Source organism: Leptonotus elevatus, chromosome 1 (genome assembly GCF_054856555.1).
Source record: "Leptonotus elevatus isolate MCC_2025b chromosome 1, RoL_Lele_1.0, whole genome shotgun sequence".
Taxonomy (NCBI): Eukaryota; Metazoa; Chordata; class Actinopteri; order Syngnathiformes; family Syngnathidae; genus Leptonotus; species Leptonotus elevatus.
Genome location: NC_141239.1, coordinates 23,697,058 through 23,721,710, shown reverse-complemented (window position 1 = coordinate 23,721,710; position 24,653 = coordinate 23,697,058). Strand labels below are relative to the sequence as shown.

The 24,653-nt window shown below is 42.8% G+C and overlaps 1 protein-coding gene across 1 annotated transcript; it reads right to left on the bottom strand.

The window, feature by feature from the left end:
• Positions 1 to 2,458: 2,458 nt before the first annotated feature.
• On the bottom strand, positions 2,459 to 23,971 carry ppap2d (phosphatidic acid phosphatase type 2D). The gene is made up of 6 exons (XM_086088497.1): positions 23,446 to 23,971; positions 9,782 to 9,939; positions 8,764 to 9,050; positions 8,621 to 8,678; positions 6,214 to 6,390; positions 2,459 to 4,079 (listed from the first exon to the last, which is right to left on the bottom strand). Exons 1-6 carry the CDS (start codon positions 23,633 to 23,635, stop codon positions 3,975 to 3,977), a joined length of 975 nt encoding a protein of 324 aa, XP_085944623.1. The 5' UTR covers positions 23,636 to 23,971; the 3' UTR covers positions 2,459 to 3,974.
• Positions 23,972 to 24,653: the final 682 nt, after the last annotated feature.

Here is a 24,653-nt window from a genome sequence, read left to right as displayed (position 1 = left end):
TAATACTTTGGATTGGAGTCACTTTGGATTAACTTAATTCAGGTGAATATATCTGGTTTAATGAACTCATGATCACTTAAACTTAATATATTCACTTCGGACTAACCTACCACTTGAAGTGATTTTTTTTTTTAATCAACAATTTAATTTATAATCTTAAAGTGGTTCAACTTTTTTTAGAGTGTATAGTTGGTTGCCCCATTTGATGTGTGCCATGCCTCATAACAAACTCATGAGATTATGTTTGCAGTTAATGTGAAACCTTTAATGCTTTACATTTGCTCCCAAATTGTCAACAAAGACATGCTTACTTTTCTGGTTTTACTAACATAATGTGATTCTCTATTTTTGTTGCTTTAAAAAAAAAAAAATCGACAGGCCTGTGCAGCAGCATAGCGATAGGATCCTGATCAGATAGCGCAACACTGTCCTAATCAGATAGTATTGTGTTGCAGCTATGCACACGCTGGCCATGCAGGGCATTTGCCATTGAGCATGTGACAAACGTCTCAGAGGGACATTAAAATAAATAAATAAATAAATGGAGAGAATGTGTTGATTCTGGAGTGTCCCAATCCCTGAAATTCACAAAGAGCAAAGAGAGAGAGAAGACCACATTGTGTCTGCCCTGGACCTCGCTGTCTGATTCTTTTCACTGACTTGCGCCAAGCCAGTGTTCCTGCCTGCAATGCTAATAGCTGCAGCCAATACATTCACTAACACCGCCATGATTTGGGCAGAGAATTATGCAAAGCGGCAAGTGAGGCGAGGGGAGCAGGCCTCGACTTGAGCATAGCATAGAGCCTCTTAATCTGGTTTAATTCTATTATGGCTTGCACTACAGCTGGATGAAAAGCCGGCATAGCTCCAGGATTCCTCATGTCTGATTGATAAGCAGCGGTGCTTGTGTTTTTGGCTTGGCATTTGAAAGTCATGTTTAGATTGTACTTATACTTCCTTATCAATAATTAGGTTAGCTAGTTAGACATGCTAGCCAACTCGTTGCATCCAGTTTAGAATGCCGGCAACAGTTTGAGGTCTTGAATCTTCTTTCTTTCAGCAAGTCTATAAAGGTGTGCTTAGGTGTGGACCAACGCTGGGATGAATTATCTTTAGTCCAATATTCTCCAAAATGTTTCCTGTCAATGTAACAGTAAATTGTCCTCGTACTTTTTCCCATTTATGTTTGCCTTTCATCACTTCAAAATCAGACTTGAGTGAATGGAATTTGGCAGTGTTCCCAATGCCTCAGTGATGCTATCATTCAAATAGGTGGGGGGGACACACACAAAACAAGTACGACATAGGTGTCCCTCCCAGGTGCGCTACGTGCCTCCAGCGGTATGCTTATCTGCACACCGGAATGAATCAACACTTTCTGGCACAGCAGAGTCTATTTTTTGCACCCGCCCGAGTTAATTCCAAATCTTATCATGGAATTCCCAAAAGCAAAGTATGAGACAATGTGTTTGATGTGTTTTAGAAGAGCATGTGACAAACCATTCAGCACAGCAGCAGGAGTATTTTCCACTTTGACCTTCTATCTTCACTCAAGTTTCTTTTTGTTTTCTTTTCTTTGATTAACCATTTCTGTTACTGCGCGTTTAAAATAGCTTTTTAATGGCTGAAGTGGTCTTATGAGGTAGCCTGTCACGAGCTGCATCTTGCCACCTGTTGTTTTCAAATGAAAATATCGCTCTGTGTGCCGCAAAGAAATGCCAATTTCATTATTTTTTTAATTTTTTTAGATGGTTCATAATTATCGCGTTCAGACGTGTCGCTCGGCGTTGTTCACGCACACACACCTGACGAGAGCATACTGTTAATGAACCAGTGAGGCGGGCAGACAAGGGTCTGTCACACAAGCACAGGCATATATATTGACATTGCTGTGGAATGAAACATGTCTCCCTAGTTACAGTATTAAAACAAAATAGGCGCCTACCGTCACTGCCCCCTCCCCGCACCCATCACCGTCACTCTTTCCCGATGCCCCGCCTCATCTCGCGCTGCCAACTCTTCCCTTCCCCTCATTAGTGGACTACTTTTCCATCTTGTATGTCGCCCAGCTTACTAAAGCCCTCCCTCCCTTTCCCTCTCTGCATCGGATCTGCCCTTTATTCTCCTTCCGCTGCCTGAAAGTGGATCGGAGCGGGGGGTTGGGGGGGGGGGGGGGGGGGGTAGAGAGAGCTGAAAGAAAATGCCCTCAGAAGCCCCAATTTCTATCAGGCCAGGCATCTCCATGGCAGCGTGACCCCCCTAAAAGGGTCCATCATGCTCCAGTGCACTCCAAAAGGACTGAAAGGGGAAAAGCAGGGAAGGAAAGAAAGAATGGAGGAAAAATGCAAGCTTCGGAACACAACATGAGGTTAAATCAATTATCATTTTAATGTTAGTAAGTGCTTTCTGATCAAATTTCCACAAACATTGACAAGTGATGAGAGAGGCCATAAAACGGTAATGTTCAACATTCATTTTATTGGTTTGGTTTTTTTTCCGAGTACAGTGGTTATTTGTGCCTTTCTGGCCTTCACAGACAAAATAAACGACAATATGTGGGAACACAACAATAATAGCTTTCTGATAATCTATGGCTCAGTCTAGTTGTTACAACACATACAAGTATCTCCGTACCTGATCAACGTACATACATGTAAAGAAAACATTATCACACAAACTAACACTCGTGAAATTGTGTGGTTGATAAAATGGCACCGACTATTTACATTCAATTGGAATAATTATCATTTCACATGAGAATCAAAACACAAAACTACAAATGAGTCATAGGGCCACAACGAAAAAGGGTGCAGGGAGGGGAAAATTACAAGAATAAAGTTTCACTATTACAAATTGTTTTTTTATTAATAACTTAATTTCTTAAATGATCATTGTAATGTGCCAAAACCATTTACGATTTCATTATGAAACTTATACTAAAGTGTAATTTGACATCCTCAGCAGTCCTCAGCTTTACACGAGTACAATTTATTTATACTTGTAATGTTACAACTTTATTCTTGTAACTTGTGACTTTTTTGTAATAGTAGTAATACATATTCTATTTTCAGTGTGGCCCTGAAACATCTTCGTACAAACCAAAGTGAGCCCGACGGAAAAAATAAACACTGATTATTCTTTCTTTTTCTTTAACTTGTCATCAAATATATAATATGGATTATAATAATTATAAGGTTCCGTTATGTACGTTCAAGTGCTCCTAATAAGAGGGATTCACACAAATCAAGGTGCAGCTCAGAGGCTGAGTCTGGGGGCGCAAGTTGCAAAAATTCAGTCAAACCTCCGCCTCTGAGACGCTGTCAAAGTGGTTAGTACAGAAACATCATTCATTTTTAGTTCTTGTGGTCATTTAGTGGGAAGGGACAGCCTGACTCGAGCAGTGGAGCATCAGGCAGGTTCAAGAAGTCAAAGCCAGTGCTTGTTTCTCATCAGCAAGTGTTTGTCTCTTGACATCGGAGGCCTCGTGGCATCAGGTCACAGCAGCCGAGCGCCATCTTTGAGGAAGACGGCACCAAAGGTTCGGCTTGGACGGCTGACTGATCGCACGTGACCTCCATCGCAGACTAAAACAACTGTTTAACTATCAATATTAGCAGCTTCTAATAATCCTCTGGAAAAATATACATATTTTTTAAAACATCTTTTCTTATTTCAATATAATAATAAAAAAAAACTACACTACGCAGTTCTCACTGGACGGGTTTGACTTTGAGTCATATGTGCTTCTTGTGTTTCACGTGTAAGAAGAGCAGGTTACATCGCTGCCGTGTGCCTGATTGTGTGTGCGTGTGTGTGTGTGAGTCAGTGTGTTAGATTGTACTCCATCAACATCGATCATCTTCTTGGAATGATTCCCTTTCTTGAACAAAAAAGAAACGTTCTTCTCTCAGCTGGTCACGGACGCTTGATGACATTCCGGCTCGTGTCTCTCGCACCTCCAGAGCCGTCGCATGTTAACACACAGTCTGCTGGCTGGAAAGAGGACTCTCCAAGGACATGCTCGTGGGAGACAGGTCTGGACGGGTGCAGGGCTTAAACATGGAGGAGATGTAGAAGGCCTGCAGGCACAGATTCAGAGGATGTCAACGAACATATTAAGACCACACACACTGTCAATCATCTTCTGTTTTCTAAACACCCCAAATTGAGGAAAAGGCATAGAGAGAAGACACTAACAAATCCAGGCTGAAATTTGGTGGCATTTAGTTGGTACATGAAACAGATCCAGAGTTAGTCCTCTCGCACTTTTTCTGAAAATATTGTCTACCAGACCTTGCACTGAGTCTATGGGAATGTGTATCAATTTTCTTCCCACAAAGTTGGAAGCATGTATTCTTTTCCAGACTGTCTTTCGGGTTCAGGAGCAACTAAGGGGTTTAGCCCAACCCCGGAACGATGAACTCGAAATGCATGGTCTTAAAAGACCACAATGCATCCTCCCAAGGCAAATTCGTCCAAAGCCAAGACTCATTGCTCTGGATACATTTTCCTTGGGTCATCACCAGCCACAAACCAAATTCCTCCAAATGTGTTCACAACTACGTATGTTTGTAAGATACATGGATCCAGAGCTGGATTATGAATCTGTATCTTGACTAACAAACACGGTTATTAACTCATTCACCCCCAGCCATTTTCACAGAAGCAACACCCTTCGCTCTTGGCAGTTTTACTGGATTTTGACTGATGGCCCACAGAATATTGTGTTCTATTACTATTAAAACATGGAGCCTACCAAAAGAAAGATTAGAGTATCTTCTTTCATCAGAAAAAAAAAGTATAATGGTATCTGCTTTCTTTTTGCAGCAATTAGTATTAGAATATGGCTAAGTTTCATCATTATTCACAAATCTGTTTAAAACACTGAGAAAAAGAGCTTTTTTCCAACAGGGCCCTGGTTGATCTCTTATACTCTGCTGCCACCTGCTGGCTGTTTTATTTTAATTTGATTTTTTATTAATAACTACCATTGCTTTAAGCATCCTCTTCAGGTCAGAGGCTGCATCAAAGTTTTCTGTATGCTCCTAGCATAAATTAAAAAAAAGTATAAATACTAGGGGTGCACGGACCGACCGGCCGATTTATCGGCCCTGATTTCCTTAGTTTTGGGGGATCGGTGATCGGCCGATCCCTTAAATATAAACCGATCTTTTTCACCGATCTCATCTCCCTCTTCAGAAGTCTGAAAAATTCAGCCACTGTCCTCTTCTGCTAAGACTAATAGGCTTTTCATTTCTATTTCAGAGAACTACTTAATTTGCAGTTAAAACAACCTGTTTGTATTATTTCATGGATATTATTCAATGTTTTCGAATACAATAATATTGGAACTCTGAAGGTGTATGCTGCTTGTTATGAAAAAAATCGAGATTGGCAAAAATCGGGATTGGCGGGTCAGATATTTTAAAAGATCGGAAATCGGCCAGAAAATTGTGATCGGCGCACCTCTAATAAATACATTTTTGGGACCATGGCAATATAATATCCTTGGGTCACGGCGAAGGTACACATCCAAATAAACCAAAATATATTCCAAACCTTTGGTCAGACACGAATGTTTTAAGTGGGAAGACTTGACAAAACACGTACTTTTTGCTATCTCGACAAGAAAAAAGTCAAAAAGACTGTGGTCAGTGCACTGATCACACCATGGTGTGCACAGGTACAAGCTTCAATGGTTGATGAATATTGATAATGTATTGGGATGCACCAGGTGTGTCAGAAAAGTTCCAGGACTGCTGTCACATATCTTCAATCAAAGTTTTCCACTTCAACGTAACGCGACGCATACATGCTCCCCAAGAAGGATTCATCCGGGATCCTTCACAGCTTCATCATGATGTCATCCACGTCTTCAAAATGGCTCTTTGCTCCTTACTCTTTAATCGAGGAAATTAGGAGTAAGCCGCGCCCAGCCAAGTAGGGTGAGCAGGAGGTTGCTCCAGCACAGCATTGTTCTCCGCCGCCAGGAACTGTCCAATGCTCAGTGCATTGTGTGCATCCTGCCACAACTATTGTCTCTTTCTGAACCAAGCAAACACTGCAAGATCTCTTTGTAGACATGTCGGCTGATCGTATTGAATCGAGCAGTCTTTTGTAACAACAGCCCTGGAACTTTGCAGATACATCTATTAATCTATCAGAAAAAAATCCAATTAAACCCAAAAGAAAACATCTGTCACATTGACATACCACCCAGTATGCAGTGAGCCCTCCTTGGATGAAGCCCGTGAGGACGTCGGTTGGGTGGTGCCGGTAGTCCGAGATGCGGCTCAGCCCGGTGTAGATGGCGATCATCACCAAGATGAACTGTATGAGAGGGCGCAGCAGTCGGGCTCCCCGCCATGACAAGCGAGCCTGCAGGTAAAACTGTGAGAAGGAAGCAACATGAGGTCACAAAAAAAAAAATCTTTCTGTTGGCATATTTTCTTTCTGCTAGCCAGAGGGGAACACGAAGCTGCGCATGAGTCCATTAACACGATCTTAACCCCACTTCCTCCTTTTGTTCGTCCTCACCTCCTGTACAAAAAAAAATAATGCTTGCGAGAAACTGGGTCACTTTTTGGGCCCAGCGTGATGCAGACATAGAGCGAGCTTTATGAGGCGACTGGACGTTTAAACGAAACTCAACAACCGCAGTGGAGAACATACCCTGCATTCCTGCTCCTGCTGAGTAAAAGCAGGTGTCACTCTTGCCGATTTACACGCGAGCAGCTTAAAAACATGATTGACCTTTTTAGGAGTGCCCGCACTCAATGGTGCTGCTTTTTGCACTCTACACTTTGACATTAAACTTGGGAACATTCTTGTGCAAGCAGTTACCCTGGAGTCCAATAATTAGCACCATTGGCTACAAAGGTGTTGATTCAAATTTGAGGGGGAGACTTGTACAGTGGACATGATTGATTCTTTGTTTTTGGTTGGTTTTACTTTGAATCTCTTGACATTTACACCTTAGAGTACACCTGTGACGTTTCGATCTTGGAGAAGGCACATTTAGCTTTGAGTACAGTAATTAGTCTTGTTTAGGCCTTTACACTACATTTAAGGGAGCATGAATGGACTCCGATCATTCCTCAATTTCTGACACTGTCACAAATTAAGAACATGTTTGTAAATGAGGTTGTAACCCTCAAAGTCTCTGCTCTGGGATCCTTAACTCATTTTCTCCTAAAAACCTATAAATACGTTCTGTTTTAATGTTGCAAAAAAAGCTCTTTTCCCCACTGTTTTAATTTGTGAATGATGATGAAACTTCGCTATATTCTAATGCTAATTGCTGCAAAATGGAAACAGATAGAAATATACTTTTTTTCCCCCTGATGACTCTAATCTCTTCTGAGACTCTAATTTTTCTTTTGGTAGGTTCCATGTTTTTATAGCAATATAACACAATATTATGTGGGCCTTGCAAAATCAGTCAAAATCCAGTAAAACTGCCAGGAGCGAAGGGGGCTGCTTCAGTTCAAATGGCTGGGAGTGAATGAGTTAACATGTGGTTTGTACTGCTTGGGACCATAGCTGTACATTTGTGTGCAAACTAATCCATTAGTGTCCAGGAATTTGCCCTGTGCTCAAGAGCACTTTGGAAACGTTTCATGTGGCCTCTGTCCACTAACTAGCCCCAATTTTGATAGTCCACTCTAAAAACAGTTGGGTCAAAAATGGACCGATTCTCTACTTGGGTCAATTTGACCCAAATTTGAGTCAAGAAATGGATCTTTTAGTGTAAAACAACTCACAAATGTTGGTCAGGTCCTTTACTTGGGTCAAAAAATGGGGTCATTTTGTATAAAACAACCCAGAAAGTTTGGTAAAATTGACCCATAAAGTGGATCAGTCCATTTTTTCTGACTTTATTATTTGTTACTTTTGACCCAACTGTTTTTAGAGTGCATCCCATCTGCAGAACAACTTAAACTTGCTTCTGCTGTTCTTTAGAACCCTCAAAGTTGATCACACTCTTTGGGAAGACAAAGGGTAGTGCACTCATAACTCTCTCTCGACTCATCTTTGAACAATATTTTACGCAGTCAGCACAAATTCATATTATATTTCAGGAGTAATAAAGATGTGCTTTTGTCCTGCTGTAACTGTCATATCGCTCCCACGGTGCACCAATGATTGGTGGGCAGTGAAAGATGAAAAGATGGGGGGGGGGGCTGCGTTGGGGAGGGTGTCTTGCGCTGAAAGAAGCCTGTCGATCTCTCAGCAGGAGTATTCAGTCCTTCGCCACCAGCCCCTTTTTAAATGAGTCCTACAACAAGGCCTCCTCTGTCTATGCAGGCTCCTCATCTATTCATGTTCCCTGTGGAAAACAGTATTTCTCATTCTCCCCCTCCCTCCTTGTCTCTCGGCCTCGCCGGCTTTTCAAGCTGGAAGCGGGATGCCTTTGGAGACTTGCAGCCCTCAAACATGTCTTCCCTCGTGGCCAGGATCCTTGATCATATTGAACAGTGCATGTCTCGGAGTGTTTGCGCATATGTAATTAACTTGTCTGGATAATAGATGCGCCCGGCGTTCCTGGCCTCTGAAGGTTTGTCTTCTAATACCCAAAACGAGATTGAGAGTTTGTCAAGGTAAGCAAGAGGTCACTTACTGCTAGATAGAGCATGGTGTACATGGCGAAGGACGCATGGCCGGAAAAAAAGGACTTCCTGAAAGACATCAATAACGAATGGATGTAGGTTACACATGACCTGCATTAGCCAAGATACTGCTCACCCCACCCACGATATACACCTTGCCTCCTCGACCAGCTTGTGGTTGGGCTGCCGGCAGGCCACCTGGGACACGTAGCTGCCCGGCGCGCAGTTGATGGATGCGTAAGTGATATTACAGACAGACAGGAAGTTGGGTCGCAGGCGTCCCACGCTTAGCTTGGCCATGTTGGTGAGCGATTGGCCCACGCAGCAACCAAACAGGAAGCTACCAAGCTCTTTGTACAGGCACGACACGTAGCGGTTGGCAACAAACGCCCTGGAGCGTACACCTCGGAAACGTACCCGGTAGCATTCGCCAAGTGCGATCTAAAAGGAGGAGAAAGAAAGCTGTTAACATGAGGAATAAGGCTGTTTGAAGACATGTATGGACAAAAGTCTCTCCTTCATCTATCATTTATGCTTGGACGAAAACTTATGGCATATTTCTCTCTGAATCTTTATTGTTCATCTTACCAAGAATTTTATGAAATATTCTGTGCCATGAGTTTGTGTTAGATGTTCTGGATGACAGGTCAAACATTTCCCACTGGCGCACAAATGTTGTAGAAAGTGTTCCCAGAAATGTGGGAGCGAGGATAACTAACTCCTTCGTACCTACGCAACGGTACCTAACCTTCTATCCAAACAGTTCTTGTACTTAAAGGGACATTTAGTGATCCCTAGCGCCATCTTGTGGTAAACTATTAATTCATTCATTTTTTAAATTGACTGTTTAACTCCCGTGATTTGGGCCCATCGCTTGTCCCCTGCTTTGCTCTTGCAAGCCTTGTTTTTTTTACTAGCTCCTCCCACTAGCCGCTCTTGTTAGCTGCTCCGGCTAATTCCGTCTCGCTCGGTCTTTCGCTGTCGCTGACCGGGCTTCACGACAGCTGCCAAGTCGCCGTCGCTTGCCGAGATATTTGAATTGGTGGTAGGCTTGCGAAATGTGGTCTCTCTGAGCCACCGTAGTGTACGTACTTCTACTGCTATTCTTGACCACTAGATGGCAGTAAGGATCACTGAATGTCTCTTTTAAAACAGCTTCAATGTTGTCTTACCGTGAGGCCGGTGATGGCTATTCCACCAGCGATGAGAAGGCCATCTGGGATTGCCTCCCTCTCCACATAGGGATACGTTATGCTGCTGTCCCCGCAGAAGAACCCTCGTCTGTACGGCGTCACTGCCTTGAGCTCGCACGCAAAGAATGGGATGGAGGCTGATGAGATGGGTCAAAGGAAGCAAAACAAAAATAAATAAATAAGCTTGATGGGTTTCTGTGGTCTCGGATCAAAGCGAGATTATGGAGAGCATGCACAGCGATAACGACATATAGATGGCCGCCCACTGCCCCAAAAATGAAACAACATGAGGAGTGTCAGTCAACTGGAGATTTCCAGATTACAGGTGGATCAGACATTCCACACATTTCTGCTTTCACAAAAGGAGGGGGGCGAGATGAAAGATGGGTTGGAGATGGGCATGTTGAATGAGGGAAGGAAGGAAGAAGAACATATTAAAGGATGTGCTAACTGCTGAATGTCCTCACATATGGCTGGGGGGGTTTACATACTCAAGAAGCTTGAGCACGCTCTGGAGCATTCACGTTTGCACTTGCTGCACAGCTGTAAGACCAAGTCAATTTGTTTCTTTTAAACTTGGTTGTACTGGCTTGGCTAAAGAACAAAACCTCTAGGAAAGCAAGAGGTGTTTAAAAATGTTGTGGGTTATGTTGTGGCAAATTTATAGGCTTTTATGTCTGTTATTAAAGGGAAAGTTCTGTCAAAAATATTCTAATACGCTCTAAGTGGCTAAACACTACATTCTGATTAATACTGCCTTTGTGGAATATCAATTAAGCAGTAAAATCCACCCATTTTTATCCATCTCAGGGGGCGGCCATTTTGCCACTTGCCGCCGACTGAAAATCGACACATTACCAAATCCAGAAAACAGCCGAGTCATGATTGGTCGTTACAGCAATGTCATTTTCAGTCGACAGCAAGTAGCGAAATGGCCGCTCCCCAACAAGATAAATAAAAACCAGGGGATTTTGCTGCTTAATTCATATTCCACAAACGCAATAGTAATCACAGAGCTGTATTTACACTAGTCGGAGCGCACACAACAAATTACTGTAAAGATGATGTAAAGACGTGACTATATCTAATTGATATTGTAAACCTAATCACAGCTCCCTAGTGCATCCTCTAGTTTCATTTGCCACAATTTTACGGCACATCCTGCTGTGCGTCCTGCTAAGTTGCTAATTATAGCCGTTCTCGTTATCAGGCTAAAAAATAGGTCAAGGTCTGGCTGAGCCACCCAACAAACAAACCTCACAGGCCAACGGTGAAAGTTCACTAGTGACCAAGTGTTAGTAGGCCTACCTCAAAGTGAGGGCCAGGCTGTACTGTTTTATTCTATTGTTTTTAACTGGTGTTGGGTAGAACGTTTCAGGCCCGTGTCATTGAGTGTAAGACCACGGGACTAATGATTAACCTCTTTGCCTCTTCCTGAGCTCCCAGGCCAAAAGCATTCTTCCTGCCAGGGAATCACACACAGTTCGTGACTGAACACACACACAGCCTGTCCATATCAGTCAAACAGGAACAAATGAACACCAGACCTACACATTCAGACTAAGTTCACTTTTTTTTATTCTCCAGTGCAACAAGAACACGCCTTTCTTGCTTATTCAGGATCGTTGAACTGATAAAGCGAGGGTAATAATCTGCAGGTTTGAGGTTATCTGCATGGAAAAACACAAGCAGGGGCATATTTCACTTCGGTGATGACGTGGCAAGTTAGATGACTTTAAACAGTCCAACTGTCGTCAAAGTCCAGCTGCCCGAACTGAAGTACCAAACACAGATCTGAGCAGGCTCGATTGTGTGTACATAAAAGTGAGAGGGGCGCAGAAAGTACAGGCACTGTGACTTGTCAGAAAAACAGGAAGCATCTTGCCTTCCCCAAATAAGGAATCTCCTCATGTACATCATGTAGATTCTGGTTTTACAACCTGCATGGGGACTCGTATCTGTAACACAAACAGGTTCAAGTTGCAAGCAGGTGCAGGAGGTTGTTAACATTCCATTAACTGAAAAGACACATCCAGACTGCAGAAATCCTTATAAATTACTTTATTCCTATGATTTGATATCTGCTTGGATTTTGGGGCGGCTAAAAGTGCATTAACACGAGTTGCCTCTACATTAGAATTCACCAAACATTTATCATGAACAAGTGAGTATTTATAGGTTACCATTGTCTCGGGGGGATACATTTTAATAAAAGACACATTGTTATAGTTTTCTGAAAACAAACATCCTCTGAGAGGATTTCCTGGTTCCTGATGAGTGTTTGTTACAGCTCGGTGGAGACCTGTAGTTTGCGACCGGCATGCATCGTGGTTGGACGAGGGCGTTCTCATTTCATTGCAAATCAGAGCCAATTATTTTATAATAAAGGTAAATGAATTCACAATAATAACAAAACATTGGTATGGTTACCTTCGCCAATGCGGTTATTTTCTTTGCCATGTGTTAGTTACCGGGCAGGAATACACCAAATGTACTTAATTCCAGGGTTTTTCCTGCGTTAAAAATTCAGAGGCGGCTGCCTCAAGCTAATTTTTTGCGCTGCATCCAGTCAGAGCGACTGATATCTCTCAACGCAGCGCTCCAGCTTTGTTGATTGAGCTCGGCAGAAGCTGAAACTCTAAACTTACAAGTATGTTTCCTGTTAAAGAAAGTGAGTCAATTGAATGTACAGAATACCTGCACGTCATGGCGCATGGTCAAGATTAAGGATGTTCGATACCACTTTTTTTCCCGACAAATACCGACACTCAACTCTTGAGTAGTCACCGATACTGATACCAAATACCAATACCACTAGTACATAAAATTCCCCATCCAAAAATGACATCTGATTTTAAAGAAATACCCGTATATCCTAAAATTTTATTTTTCCTTAAAATTGCATTAATTTAATGGCAACTTTCTATTCATATAATTGCTCATTTCTAGTTCCAGAACGGCCGCCCGATACTGTTATCAGCCACTGCCACGAGTACCGATATTTTAAAATAAGACTACCCATCCCTAGTCACAATGGTACCACCTCTGCCTCAATTTGAGCCAGGAAAACCCCAGAATTCTATGACATGTCGCTTTTGGTGCATCAAGGGACAACGACAAGAAGTGTGTAAGGTTGTGCTCTTGTTAACCTAAGATTTTCCACAGTCATATACTGTCCAGGGGGTGGGTATGAATGTGTACAATTGATGCTGCAATTTGGATTTTTCTACCGGGTTGTGCGTGCAGTTGTGCACCCCGGCTCAACTGTGCCCTTTTAATAGCAATGTGAAACAATTTCCCCAAATTGACAGTCTGTCAAAATGCTAACTTTGGTTGCAATGACCACCTCAAATTGAGTACTGTATAACGCAAATTGAAAATCGGATGTTGAGTTCTGGAGAAATTTGAGGGTTTTGCCTTGGAAAAGTATTGCCATGTTTCTGTTTGATCACCTTCACAATTGTTTCTGGACCCTTCCATTTCGTCTGTTGATTGGGGATACCCCTTCTCTGATTGACCAAAAATCCAAGTCATTGCATCAAAGTCGACATTGTGACATTTAAAATATTGTAACACGACTCTTGCTCTAAAAACTCGACTTCGATATTGTAAACAGTATTCGTGAGATGAGGAGTGTGGGCAATAGAACTATAGTCATGTATCTTAGTAATGTAATATATATATATATATATATATATATATATATATATATATAACATTTATTTGTTTAGGATTTAAGAGGTGTTTGAAGTCCTCATTCCATTGTTTTTTTTTTGTTTTACAAAATTCCATTAAGACGGTGGCCCCACGTTGCTAAAGTTAGCTCAACTGATGATGAAAAACGAAGGGTACGTGCACTCTTTGCAAGTCAAGTTAGTGCAACAAACAGATCAATTTCTATACATTAACAGCAAGTCTTTTTGTCCTATCCAAATTTTACAGTACAGATGGTCACTCTTCTGCTGCTTTAATAGGAATACGTTGGACAGACTTTCCATCACAACCTAAACACTGCAGTTACGGTTGGAGCACGGACCTCTTGAGAGATATTGATACATATGGATGCCTAATGGGAGCCCTGAAGTGCTGACCTGGGTAGCAGATTGCCTTATAGCCTCAGGCCTTCTATTACTGATGGTTTATGTCCTAATGGCCCGGATGGCAAGGATCCAAAGATCACTTGAGCAAAGCAGGCCAAAGTTCTGCAGTGCGAGTCTCGCACCGCTGTGCTAGGTTACACAGCATTTGCCACGTCCCATAGACAGTGTCACACTCAACCTCGAGCCTTTTACAACTACTCTAAAACAGTTATCACAACAAGACCCCCAAAACCTCCAGAGGCCCTCACATCATGTGTCAGGCAGCTGTGAGAAAACTAAAACACCTGGCCAAATGGCTTGCTCAAAAGAGAGGCGGGCCAGGTGAGGGGACCTTAAAGGACAGTGGGTCGGCTTACAGAGCCAATCTAGCATCTGCTACTTGCTGGACGCTCAAAGGCAGGAATGCTTTCACTTAGTCAAAAGGGTCTGAACAGAAAGAAAGATGGGGGAAGAGAAGAGGGAGGGAGGGAGAAAAGGAGAGAGTGGAGGAATGAGAGCAGAAGGGATGTGTGCCTCACTCTGAGAAAGTCTTCTGGTTCTAATTTACACATCTATGACCACGGCCCCAAATGAGCTCACTGTGAGAGAACAACAACCAACAGCAAGAAAAAAAAAACTGGAGAAAATGAGGCCCGGTTCAAAAACAAGAGGGCAAATTGATTGTGATTCGTGGAGATGCTTTATGGCCTTGTTGATAAAGCCGTCATTTGTGAAACATTACAGGCAAAAGACTGACAAACGAGGGTGGGGCTGGAGTTCTATCGGAAAGATGGGTCTAAACAAGAGGGATGCGGCAAAAGAAAGAACACCAGACGGAGGCGATTAGAGTGGTTCTGGAATGCGAGGGTCAGGGATCCGGGACCCTACCTCAACTTGAAGAATACCCCCCTCCCCAACTTAGACTCAACGCACTCACATGCATATAAAAACACACCGAGATGCCGACAAACCAAATCCACAGCCATATAAACAAAGTGGCAACCAAACACACCACAAAAACGAAATGGCAACCACAAAACCAACCATGATTATAACTATTTAAACCACATCGGACTCACACAAAAAACACACGGTCAAACTGAAGAGTGAAGTGTTTACTCATCATTATCATTGACCCAAATGATTTCCTATGAAACAGCCAGTGCGTCATCATAGATTAGCACCACATTTAGCCTCAAGCTACGTCAAAGCTGTTTCATCACATCCAATAATATTTGACTGCACAGACTTTGCTCTCCATTTGCCCTTTGATAGAAGCAGAAGACACACAATCAATGACCTGTCAAGTCCATGGGACCTGCAATTTACAGGTCTGCAGAGCCGTCCGGGGCGGTTACCAGAACGCTTCTGGTGTGGTCCACCCTCGCTGGCCCCCTCGCTAGCATGCCAACATTTCCCACCTAAATTTGAAGTTGTGTGTTTAGTGTCAAGCCAAGCTCGCGAATGAAAAACACAGGCGGGGTTTCGGAATTGTAAAGTGTCGTAATTTGTTATTTGCGAGTGTGATCATCCCCGCTAACGTCATTACAAGAGGCAACGTGATGGCTGCCTTACAAGCTCATAAACAGCAGGCTACAGCTGGTCCGGGTGGGCTTGGACAATTATTTGCTCCTTAATGACTGCTCAAAGGTGCCCTGATCTCTTCCCGTATCTAGCTCAGTTGAGTCAGTTACTTCAAAGGAAAAGTCTGGGTTCGTAAGAGCAAGTCTTTGTTTTAAGACGCACTGCAGGGAGAGATTAAAAAGGGACATTCAGACAATGGTGCAGTGGAGTAACACTTTTACAGGAAGTGAAGTCATTCACACCAAGTCTGTGATTAAGACAAGCACAATAAAAGAAGACTGCGGGAGTGTGCCCTAGACTGCGGATGCTTGTTCTTGCCGGTTGCCCTTGGTGGGCTGAGGCAGGTAGTGGGGAGATAAGCGTGTGAGCTATTTCTCCCCTCCACCCTACCCAATCCACAATTGGCTGTATTGGTTTGAGAGTCTCATCTGTTTTGTCGACCCTGATGTCCACACAAAGTCAAACAAACAAACAAAAAGTCTGAGGAACAAAAGCATCTTCTCCCGTAGAGCTTGATCGGAAGCTCCTGAACATGGTGTACCTTTGTTACATCTGGACAATCTAATGATTCACTATAAGATAACGGGATAAATATACCAGCAACCGTGGTCTAACAACGTATTATGTCCTGGCTGCCAACCTCTGTTTGAGGTGTTTGAATGATTTGCTTTATTACAGACTCAAGTAATAAAACCAATACATGCTGGCACAGAAATGGGCCTTCTCCAAACTGTTCCTAGTAAGTCAGAGGTAACATGACCGCGTACAGCCGTCTATGAACATTTTCTTCGTGTTCCACCAATGCACCGGGAGAGCGCTTCCCTCGCCCCTTGACCCGTCACAGCTGTGCCAGTGCAGACATACCTCCTGCAGCTGCTTCTGTTCCCTCCACACTTCACTGACCCGCTTCCTGGAAACCCGTTATGGAGCTCAGGGCATGCGTGGTGAGCTATGAGGTATCTGTCTGCCTATCCTGTCTGATTCAGCAGGAAAAGTCACTGTGGTATGTACCTTTGAGACTTTAAAGAAGCCCTGTGGTGGTTTTAGTATAGGTAAGGTAAAGTCTGACAGGCTGCAATATGAGAGCGAGGCGGGTTTGTGGTTGAGACGGCAAGGGAGTTTGAGACGGGAGGTGCTTGGCTTGGAGCGGCTTGATTGGGGTAGAATGTGTGGAACAAATTGAAGGGAGTTTAATCTGCGTGTTTGGGTTTGGAGGTTTTACTTTGTTGGGACACCTTCAGAGGAGGTGGGTGAAAACAGGAAGGGAATCTTCAGGTGAAGATTGGAACACTGACAATGATAACAACGCAACCCTGGGCCATGGGGTGTTTTCTAAGGGTACGCTTACACAACAGCAACCTTAGGGGAAAACAACGGTTCTTGGCGTTCACATACAGACGTCAGACAATGATGAAAAATTATCCCCATTGACACACACATGCAAAAATAACTAGTATACAGACTGTTTTGGGGATTACAAAAAACACAACTTTTTAAAATATGTTTTAAATTCAATCAGACCCTTTAAAGTCCCTGTAAAGTGAAAATATTTAATATCTTTTAAATTTGACACGCCACAAAGAATGTTGTTTACAACCGTGCCAAACATAAATGATTTATATAAAAAAATGCTAAGTATAGAAAATGAGGCTTCAAAATCGCTTCAAGCATGCCCCTTTCAACTGTTAACTGTCCAGCAAATGGCACGAGAAAAACTAAAAAATATATAAGTACTCATAATTTATTATCTTCTATACATATGCATTAATAAACACCAATAAATGCTAAACGGTTAGCAATCGTGATTAGCATTACCGTGCTAGAGATGTTATCATACTTGTGACTCATATTGGAATTTCTTCTAAACGATAGAGCTCCTAAAGGAAAATATTGAGTCATACTCAGGTAGACATGCTGATGCTCCCTCCACATATTCCTGCTAACGAGCACTGACGATTTCCTCATTACAGTTAATAGCTATGGACAACATTGGGCACTAAAAGAACCTACAAGTTCGGCATAGATTACGGATGCCTCATTAAAAGTAAATCTGAAGTGATTGTCTCTTTAAAACTTTCAGATCCTTCAGTATCCACAGATACATAAGCATGAGACGATTAGGAATAAGATCCCACAGGAAGCTGGTGTAGATCCCCAAGACTTTCTTCAGCTCCTGGCACTCTTCCAGCCTGGGGCCATTCCTTCATTCAGGCTATCACTTACCCCTCAAACAGCTGGTAAATGAGACATTTCCAAGCCAGCTCTTGCGGGCTAATGAGTGAGGTACTAAAAGCAAAGCAATGTGATTGTATTGGGGGAAGCTAATGGATGCAGCGGAGCAATAATACGTCGACAAAGGAAGAGTCAGCAAAAGCCTTTCTTCCGTTGGCTAATTATTGGACTGCCACATTTTTAATGGCACGCCCTCTGTTCGCCGCAGAAGTAACGCCAAGTTAAGTTTGTCAACAAACAATACACACATGGCAGCTAATTTGGCTGATACACATTCACACTTCTGCAAAATACACACACACACACACACACCATTTAATATTCCAGGGCCTGTACGCCTTGACATGCTGTTACGTGTTGGCCGCATACAGACTCACTCACTCTGCCAAAAAACTGGAATCCTACTTACATAAATCAACCACCCGTCCAACTCATGCTGACATTAAACACACACACACACACACACACACACACACCTCACAACTTGCATGAACTCACTCTTAAATTTGTACTTTTATTACGGGAGGAGGAAAGCGGAAAATGGGTGACAGCAAGGAAAAGACGGAGTGCTTATTGACAGGACTTTCTTACTGTACCACCCAGTCCGTTTTTTCAAACGTTTCATGTACTGTACAGGCCATGATGTAAAAATGGGCCGTGCTCACACAGGCCTACCTAAACAGAATGAAAATACTGTATGATATAGTGGCAATGTCATTTCGTCAGGAACGACTTGTCCTGCTGGAGAAAAGCATTTTTTGAAATCTCCTTTGTGGAAGTACTTCCCCCCAACACCCTCAATTTCTTTTTCAAGTTCCAAAGTGCCATTGTTGTAAACAAGTGTCTTCAATTAAAAGTGATATTGATTAAACCAGTGGAGTAAGTCCAAACTACGGCTCAGGAACCGCAAACGGCTTCTTGTCCATTTTTTTTTGTGGCCCGCGGCATATATCAAAGTTGACACTGACAATGCTCGTGTCGTTTGCCTACATTGTACTGTACTTTCTGCACTGGATAGCTAGACCGCAGCTCTGTTTTCGACCAATCACACGTCACTAAAATAGTAACAACATTTCGACTCTGCGTCAAGGTCAGATTTCTGTGTTTTGAAATGTTGAGATCTGCTCCGGTAGAATACAGGCCACTGACTACCCTGAATCTGAAATCCAGAAAATGTTGACTTTTTTCCTTTTTACCAAGCAGGGTTTTTCTTTTTTCTTCAATAAATACATATATAAAACTAATATACATATCACCTTCAGACCCGCATTTTTTCTGTTAGGCATTTTTTTTTATTTACTGATTTTGATATTTTTCAGAAGAACAACATGTGGGGGGGGGGGGGGGGGGGGTTATTTGGTGTTATCTCATGTTTATATTTGTTAGAGTGGTTGCCAGGATAGTATGACTGTAACGTGTTGTAAACTTACCAAGCTTATATGTAACATTTTTAACATGAACATCATGCAAATCAATTTGCAATTGTGATCCAAACCAAATCATCCAAATGATGCGTTGTTATTGGTTTAGACACGCAAATATGTCATGTCCACTGCAATCATCTATGGGTCCGAAGGGGATATATATATTTGCTTCACCTATCTTTAACTACACTCCTGTGTGGATTGTTTTATCCTGCTAAGCCAATTAAAGGTGAAGAATGTCAAACTGGCCATTGGAAGCGTAAGTGTGGACAAACCCAAACAGCTACTTAGCATGCCGCCTCACGTCTGGGCCAAAAAACACACCGTAGCAAACATCTTTGTTCAAAAGAAATCTCGAAGCAGGACAAACACAGTGACAGCGATGTTAAGGTCAGGCCGCTTTACAGGCTGGCCTCCAGTAAATCAACATGTTTAATTGTGGGAGAAGAGCTTCAAGTGGCTTTATTAGGGGGGATGACAGCCTAAAGACCACCTTGCATTAGAAGCCAAAAAGCCGTGCAAGCTGTCAAGAGCCTGTCCCTGCACGCTCGCCTCACATGACAAACGGCCCATTCCTTGAGACCTTTGGGTGGCTGGACATTTCGGGTTTAGTTACAGGCTGCAGCGCCTTGTCAGGTCAAGCACCCCATAGTCCCACTACAAGGAATGCACACACGCTAATAAACAGCCAACACATTCTGCAGCTTACACGCAATTTACTTTCGGTACGTCTCCGCGGAACATCCGTCACGAGCGTGTCAGAGAGGCCGAGGAAACAGCAGAGCCTGCTCACTGACGTAGAACCAGCAGCCTCGGTCAAAAGAAGCACTGCAGACAGATTAAAGTTCATTCCAAATGACACATCATCCCCTTTTTGTCAGAGGTAAACACTATTTCAAATAGCCGGGCTGTGGAAAAAGCTCAGAGCATTGTGGGATCCCTCTCGAGCTGATAACATAATGAGGACGGGATGCTTGGGGGTGAAATTCCACAGTTGCATTCGTCAATGGGCCCCTTCACGGCACGAATTGCACCGCCAGGTCAAACCGTCGGCCGATGGCATTTTTTCGTGGGCAAATTGTGTTAGTCAGAGATAAGAGGATTTGGCCAGAAGAAGGAGCCGATTCATTGCCAATAAGTCGCGGCATTCACTGTCAGATGCCCCCAGATGAGTCAAGGTCAGGCCTCTGCAGATAAGCGACGTGATGGGGAGCAGAGCGCAGACAGGCAGGATGCACACCAGACTGGTGGAGATCTGCATGCCTCCCTGCAGCTAATAGGTTAGACTTGGGTTGTTGGTTTCGCATCGTGAGGCCAACACAACTTTGGCTGTCGTTAATGAGCAAGATATTAGTATGTTCGGGGATTTTTACAGTACCTCCACCAAGAATAAAAGTGCAAAGAGACCATATTCAATTTTTAAATGAAAACTGTGCCCATGATTTCAAGTGGAAGTCAACCTTAAACATTTCTTAACAATAATTTTAAAAGTTATATGTGACCTCACGAGTCTAAACGTGACATTTTGATTATTATTACATTTGTAGAATGAGTTATGAAGCAAAATCAGGCCATTTTTGTCCATCTCAGGGTGCGGCCATTTTGCCACTTGCTGAACATGATATAATAGTTGATCATGGCTGAGACAACAACCAATCAGAGCTCACCTGTTTTATGAAGCTGCGCTGTGATTGGTTGTTACCTGGAACCTGAGCAACATTGATGTCATCTTCAGTCGACAGCAAGAGGCAAAATGGCCGCCCCATGAGAAGGATAAAAACGGCTGGATTTCGCTGCTTAACTCATATTCCACTAACACAATATTAACCATATTTAGACTAGTGGGGCTGCATGGAACATATTATCATCCCAAATTTTTTTTGGTTGACTTCCCTTTTGTCACTCTGTCAACTTCTGTCATCCTCCGTGAACCAGGAAGTAGGCTGCTGGCTAACAGTTGTACAAACAAATGCAAATAAGGAGGTCCACTGCTTTTTTTCACTTTTGTTTACAGTTCAGCCTTGGTGGTGGCCTGCACTCTATTGAGTGACAGTCGAGTTGCTCTTGCAGCCTAAAGCAGTGCTCCCCAACCGTTTTCCCACTACGAACCGGTTCATGGTGGTACAGATTTTTCGTGAACCGGCTGCAGAGGGGGAATGATAAGAGGCCCCAGACACTGCGTAATAAGATCATTACTCCATTAATCTAATAATTAATTGATCTACAAATGTTTAAAAATCACACTATGACATGACATTGTTCAAATGACTATTGTGAATTTGTCCATCTTCTAAAGCACTTTTCTTCATTAGGGTTGGAAGCAAGCTGAAACCTATCCTAGCTGACCTTGAAACTGGTCTAGTGTTGTCGTCAAGACCATGCCAACCAGGACCAAGATATTATCAAGGCTCGAGACCAACACAAGAACTAGACTGTATATATCAAGGAAAAATCACAAACAAGCAAAATAACCAAAATAAATGACCAGAATTTTTTTTTTCCATTGTTTGCAACAAATTCTGCTATGTTGTCAAATCTCCAATGTATCCAAATTTGTTGTTTCATTTCTGATCACAGTAGTACTGGCCTGGTCTTAACCGGTCTTGATAAAAAATCCCAAGTCTGAGACCAAGACAAGACTGAGTAAAAATGCCTCTGATTCCAAGACAAGACCGACACCCTTGACCAATCTCGAGAACTACAATACTTGACTGCTCGCCGGCCTTTTGCAAGGCACATAAATATAGTATTTACATTCACATTCAAAACCTATGGAAAATGTAGAATCTCCAATGAGCCTAACATACTGTACATGTTTGTGGAATGTGGGAGGAAGTTGTAGTACATGGAGAGAATATAAAGTCCACACATAAAGACCAGAGCTGAGAGTTGAAGCCTGAACCTCACAACTGTTTAGAGCAGTAGGCCTCATCCTGCTGTCACTTGCAACTCCTTGCATCTCACTTGTATCTCAAATCACAAAAACAGCTGACATCCGTTCTGTTTTTTTCCAGCTTGAGACTCAAAACGGCTCAGTCCGAGTGCTGTGTCAGGTCCGGGAGGATATAAGCGGCCCGCAGAGGATGTACAGTGAAGGCGGTAGGGCCTTCCAGTTTCCTCCATAATGTTGACTGATACTCGCCACAAACACAGAGCTTAACTGAAGTGGCCAAGTATGGTAAATACATCAACGAGCAAACCTTCAAGGTTAAACGATAAACTGAATGACTTTCTAGTTTAACCGCCAAACAAGACATCAAACCAGTCAATCTGCCTGGACAGGTTACACCTCTCACTCATTCACTCTCTCCTGTGTGTTTATTAGTGATTTGAATAATCGCTTAAATGTGGCGGCAATGGCACTGATAATATTGTATTTTATATTTTTTTCTTCTAGTGAAGTTCTCCACTTTTTTGTTGCACGCCCTAGAGCATAACACACATGTCCGGTAACTTGTTTTAAATTGCCATTAATTCTGTTTGTGGAAATATCCAATTTTACTCACTGGCATGACGCCCGTAAAGTGAATGAACTACTTATTAACACACAGGTATGAACGTCTTTGGGTTGGTTGTAATTGTAACTGAAAACGTGCCACACTTTTTTTTTTACTCTTCATTGAAGTGAATCATTCACGATCAAGATGAGTATGGCTGTCAATAAGGAAAAATCAGCAAAGCAAACATTTATTTTTAATTCCTTAATACACTCTCCTTTGCAGTATTAAATGGTCTCCTAACTCATAGTACCCCATTTTTTGCACTTCGAAATGGACAAAAATGAGACAGCAAAACATTAGATATCATGTTATTTCACAAAACTTACATGTGTTAATACTTTGGCATTAGCATTGTATAACTAAAAAAAAATATCGAATAAAGCTTCAAATGTATGTCATTATTCACTTATATCACTCCTAATTCCTTGTTTTTCGTTTTATTGTCAGTGTGGGGGCTGTGTTTGCTGTAATTCTAATACCATCCAGCCATCCAGCTGAGCACTGTAAATTATGTGGCTGACATTCAGTGGAGCCGAGCACGGCTATGTTTTCATCTCAATTCCCACGTTCTTCCCCCGGGAACTTTAGGGTGAGGGGAGGTTACCATGGGAACAGATGAATTCCTGGGACAACTGCACCCGGCCCCACTCTTCCCACCCTCCTATCCCCCTACAGGGAACACTTTCATTTGTTCTGTTTGGGAAGGATAAACAAATTCTGCCCAATTCCCCCCAAAGGCAATGCACATTGCATGCACTTTACATGCAATCAAAGTGGGGCTCAAAGCAATTAATGGCTGTGATTAGTTATTTTTGACGCCTTACCGACACACAGACATATTACATCCAACCCGACGAGCATCTTCCTCTTGGTGCAGATGGAACTGTCCTCCTCCTCGTCCTCGGGCTTGCTGAGGAAATGCTTCCCAGCTCCGTTCTCCTTCCCCTCCCCGGCCCCGTCGCTGTCAGCCAGCCGAGGCAGCGTGCTGCTCCCGTGGGCATTAAACTTTTGCATGTCCCCCTCACGCAACTCGCTCACAAAAAAACAGTCACTCAAATGGCTTATTGGCAGCAGGCCAGAGTCCGGTGAGAAGTGTCAGAACTTTTTCAGTCAGTCCGCCGGTGCCAGAAATCCATGTTTTTAAGGAAAAGTGGTGAGAGCGAGACTCCGTGAAAGCAAGCAGCTCGTCGGTGGTTGCGCTGCGGGCATCCGTTGGACAACCGTGCCGGTGAAGAGAGCTGGAAGTGGGCGGGCTAGCGAAGTATACTTCAACTGGTTCTCATCCACACAGTCTCAAACCGTCCTCCCGAACCTCAGTCACGTTCGTGTCAAACTTACAAGAGGGAAACTTTTTTTTTTCTGTGGACTTAAGATTTCAAAGTAATGTCGCTCTTCCGGTGCGGTCGATTTTATTTTCATGGCTATGTTGCTGCGTTTCCGGAAGAGTTTGCGTTAGCTTAACTTTGATTTGTACCCGTAGTGCCCGAGACCAAATCAATGTGCAACGATCAATTTGGAACTGACCCGTTCGATTTTCATCTGACCTACATCACAACACTGACTGATCCACTGTCACAATGCCAGGCCTAACAAACTGGAGGACACTCCATTAGGTACACGTACTTTCAAGTCAGTGGAATGAAAAGACATGTCAATCACAAACAAATCTACATTTTTCAAGACGAAATACTTTTACATACATAGATATCTACAGTATACAATGCCAGTCAAAGTTTTGGACCCAACGCCAGGCCTCTAATTCACAGGGGGGTTTTCTCATTGTTTTAAAATGTCCTGAATCCTGGGAGATTAGTATTTAAGTCATCGACGTCAAACAAATTTAGATTACATCTTTGTATTTTCTCAGTCATCTTATGTGGATGAAGCTTTATGACACAGCTGTGCATTATCAAGTGTTAATAACTTGAATTTCTTGACCTCTTATGTGTTTGAGGCCATCCGATGTGTTGTGAAGAGGTCGAGTTAGGAACCAGGTGAATATTGTTGTAATCTATGTTATGGCACAAACTAC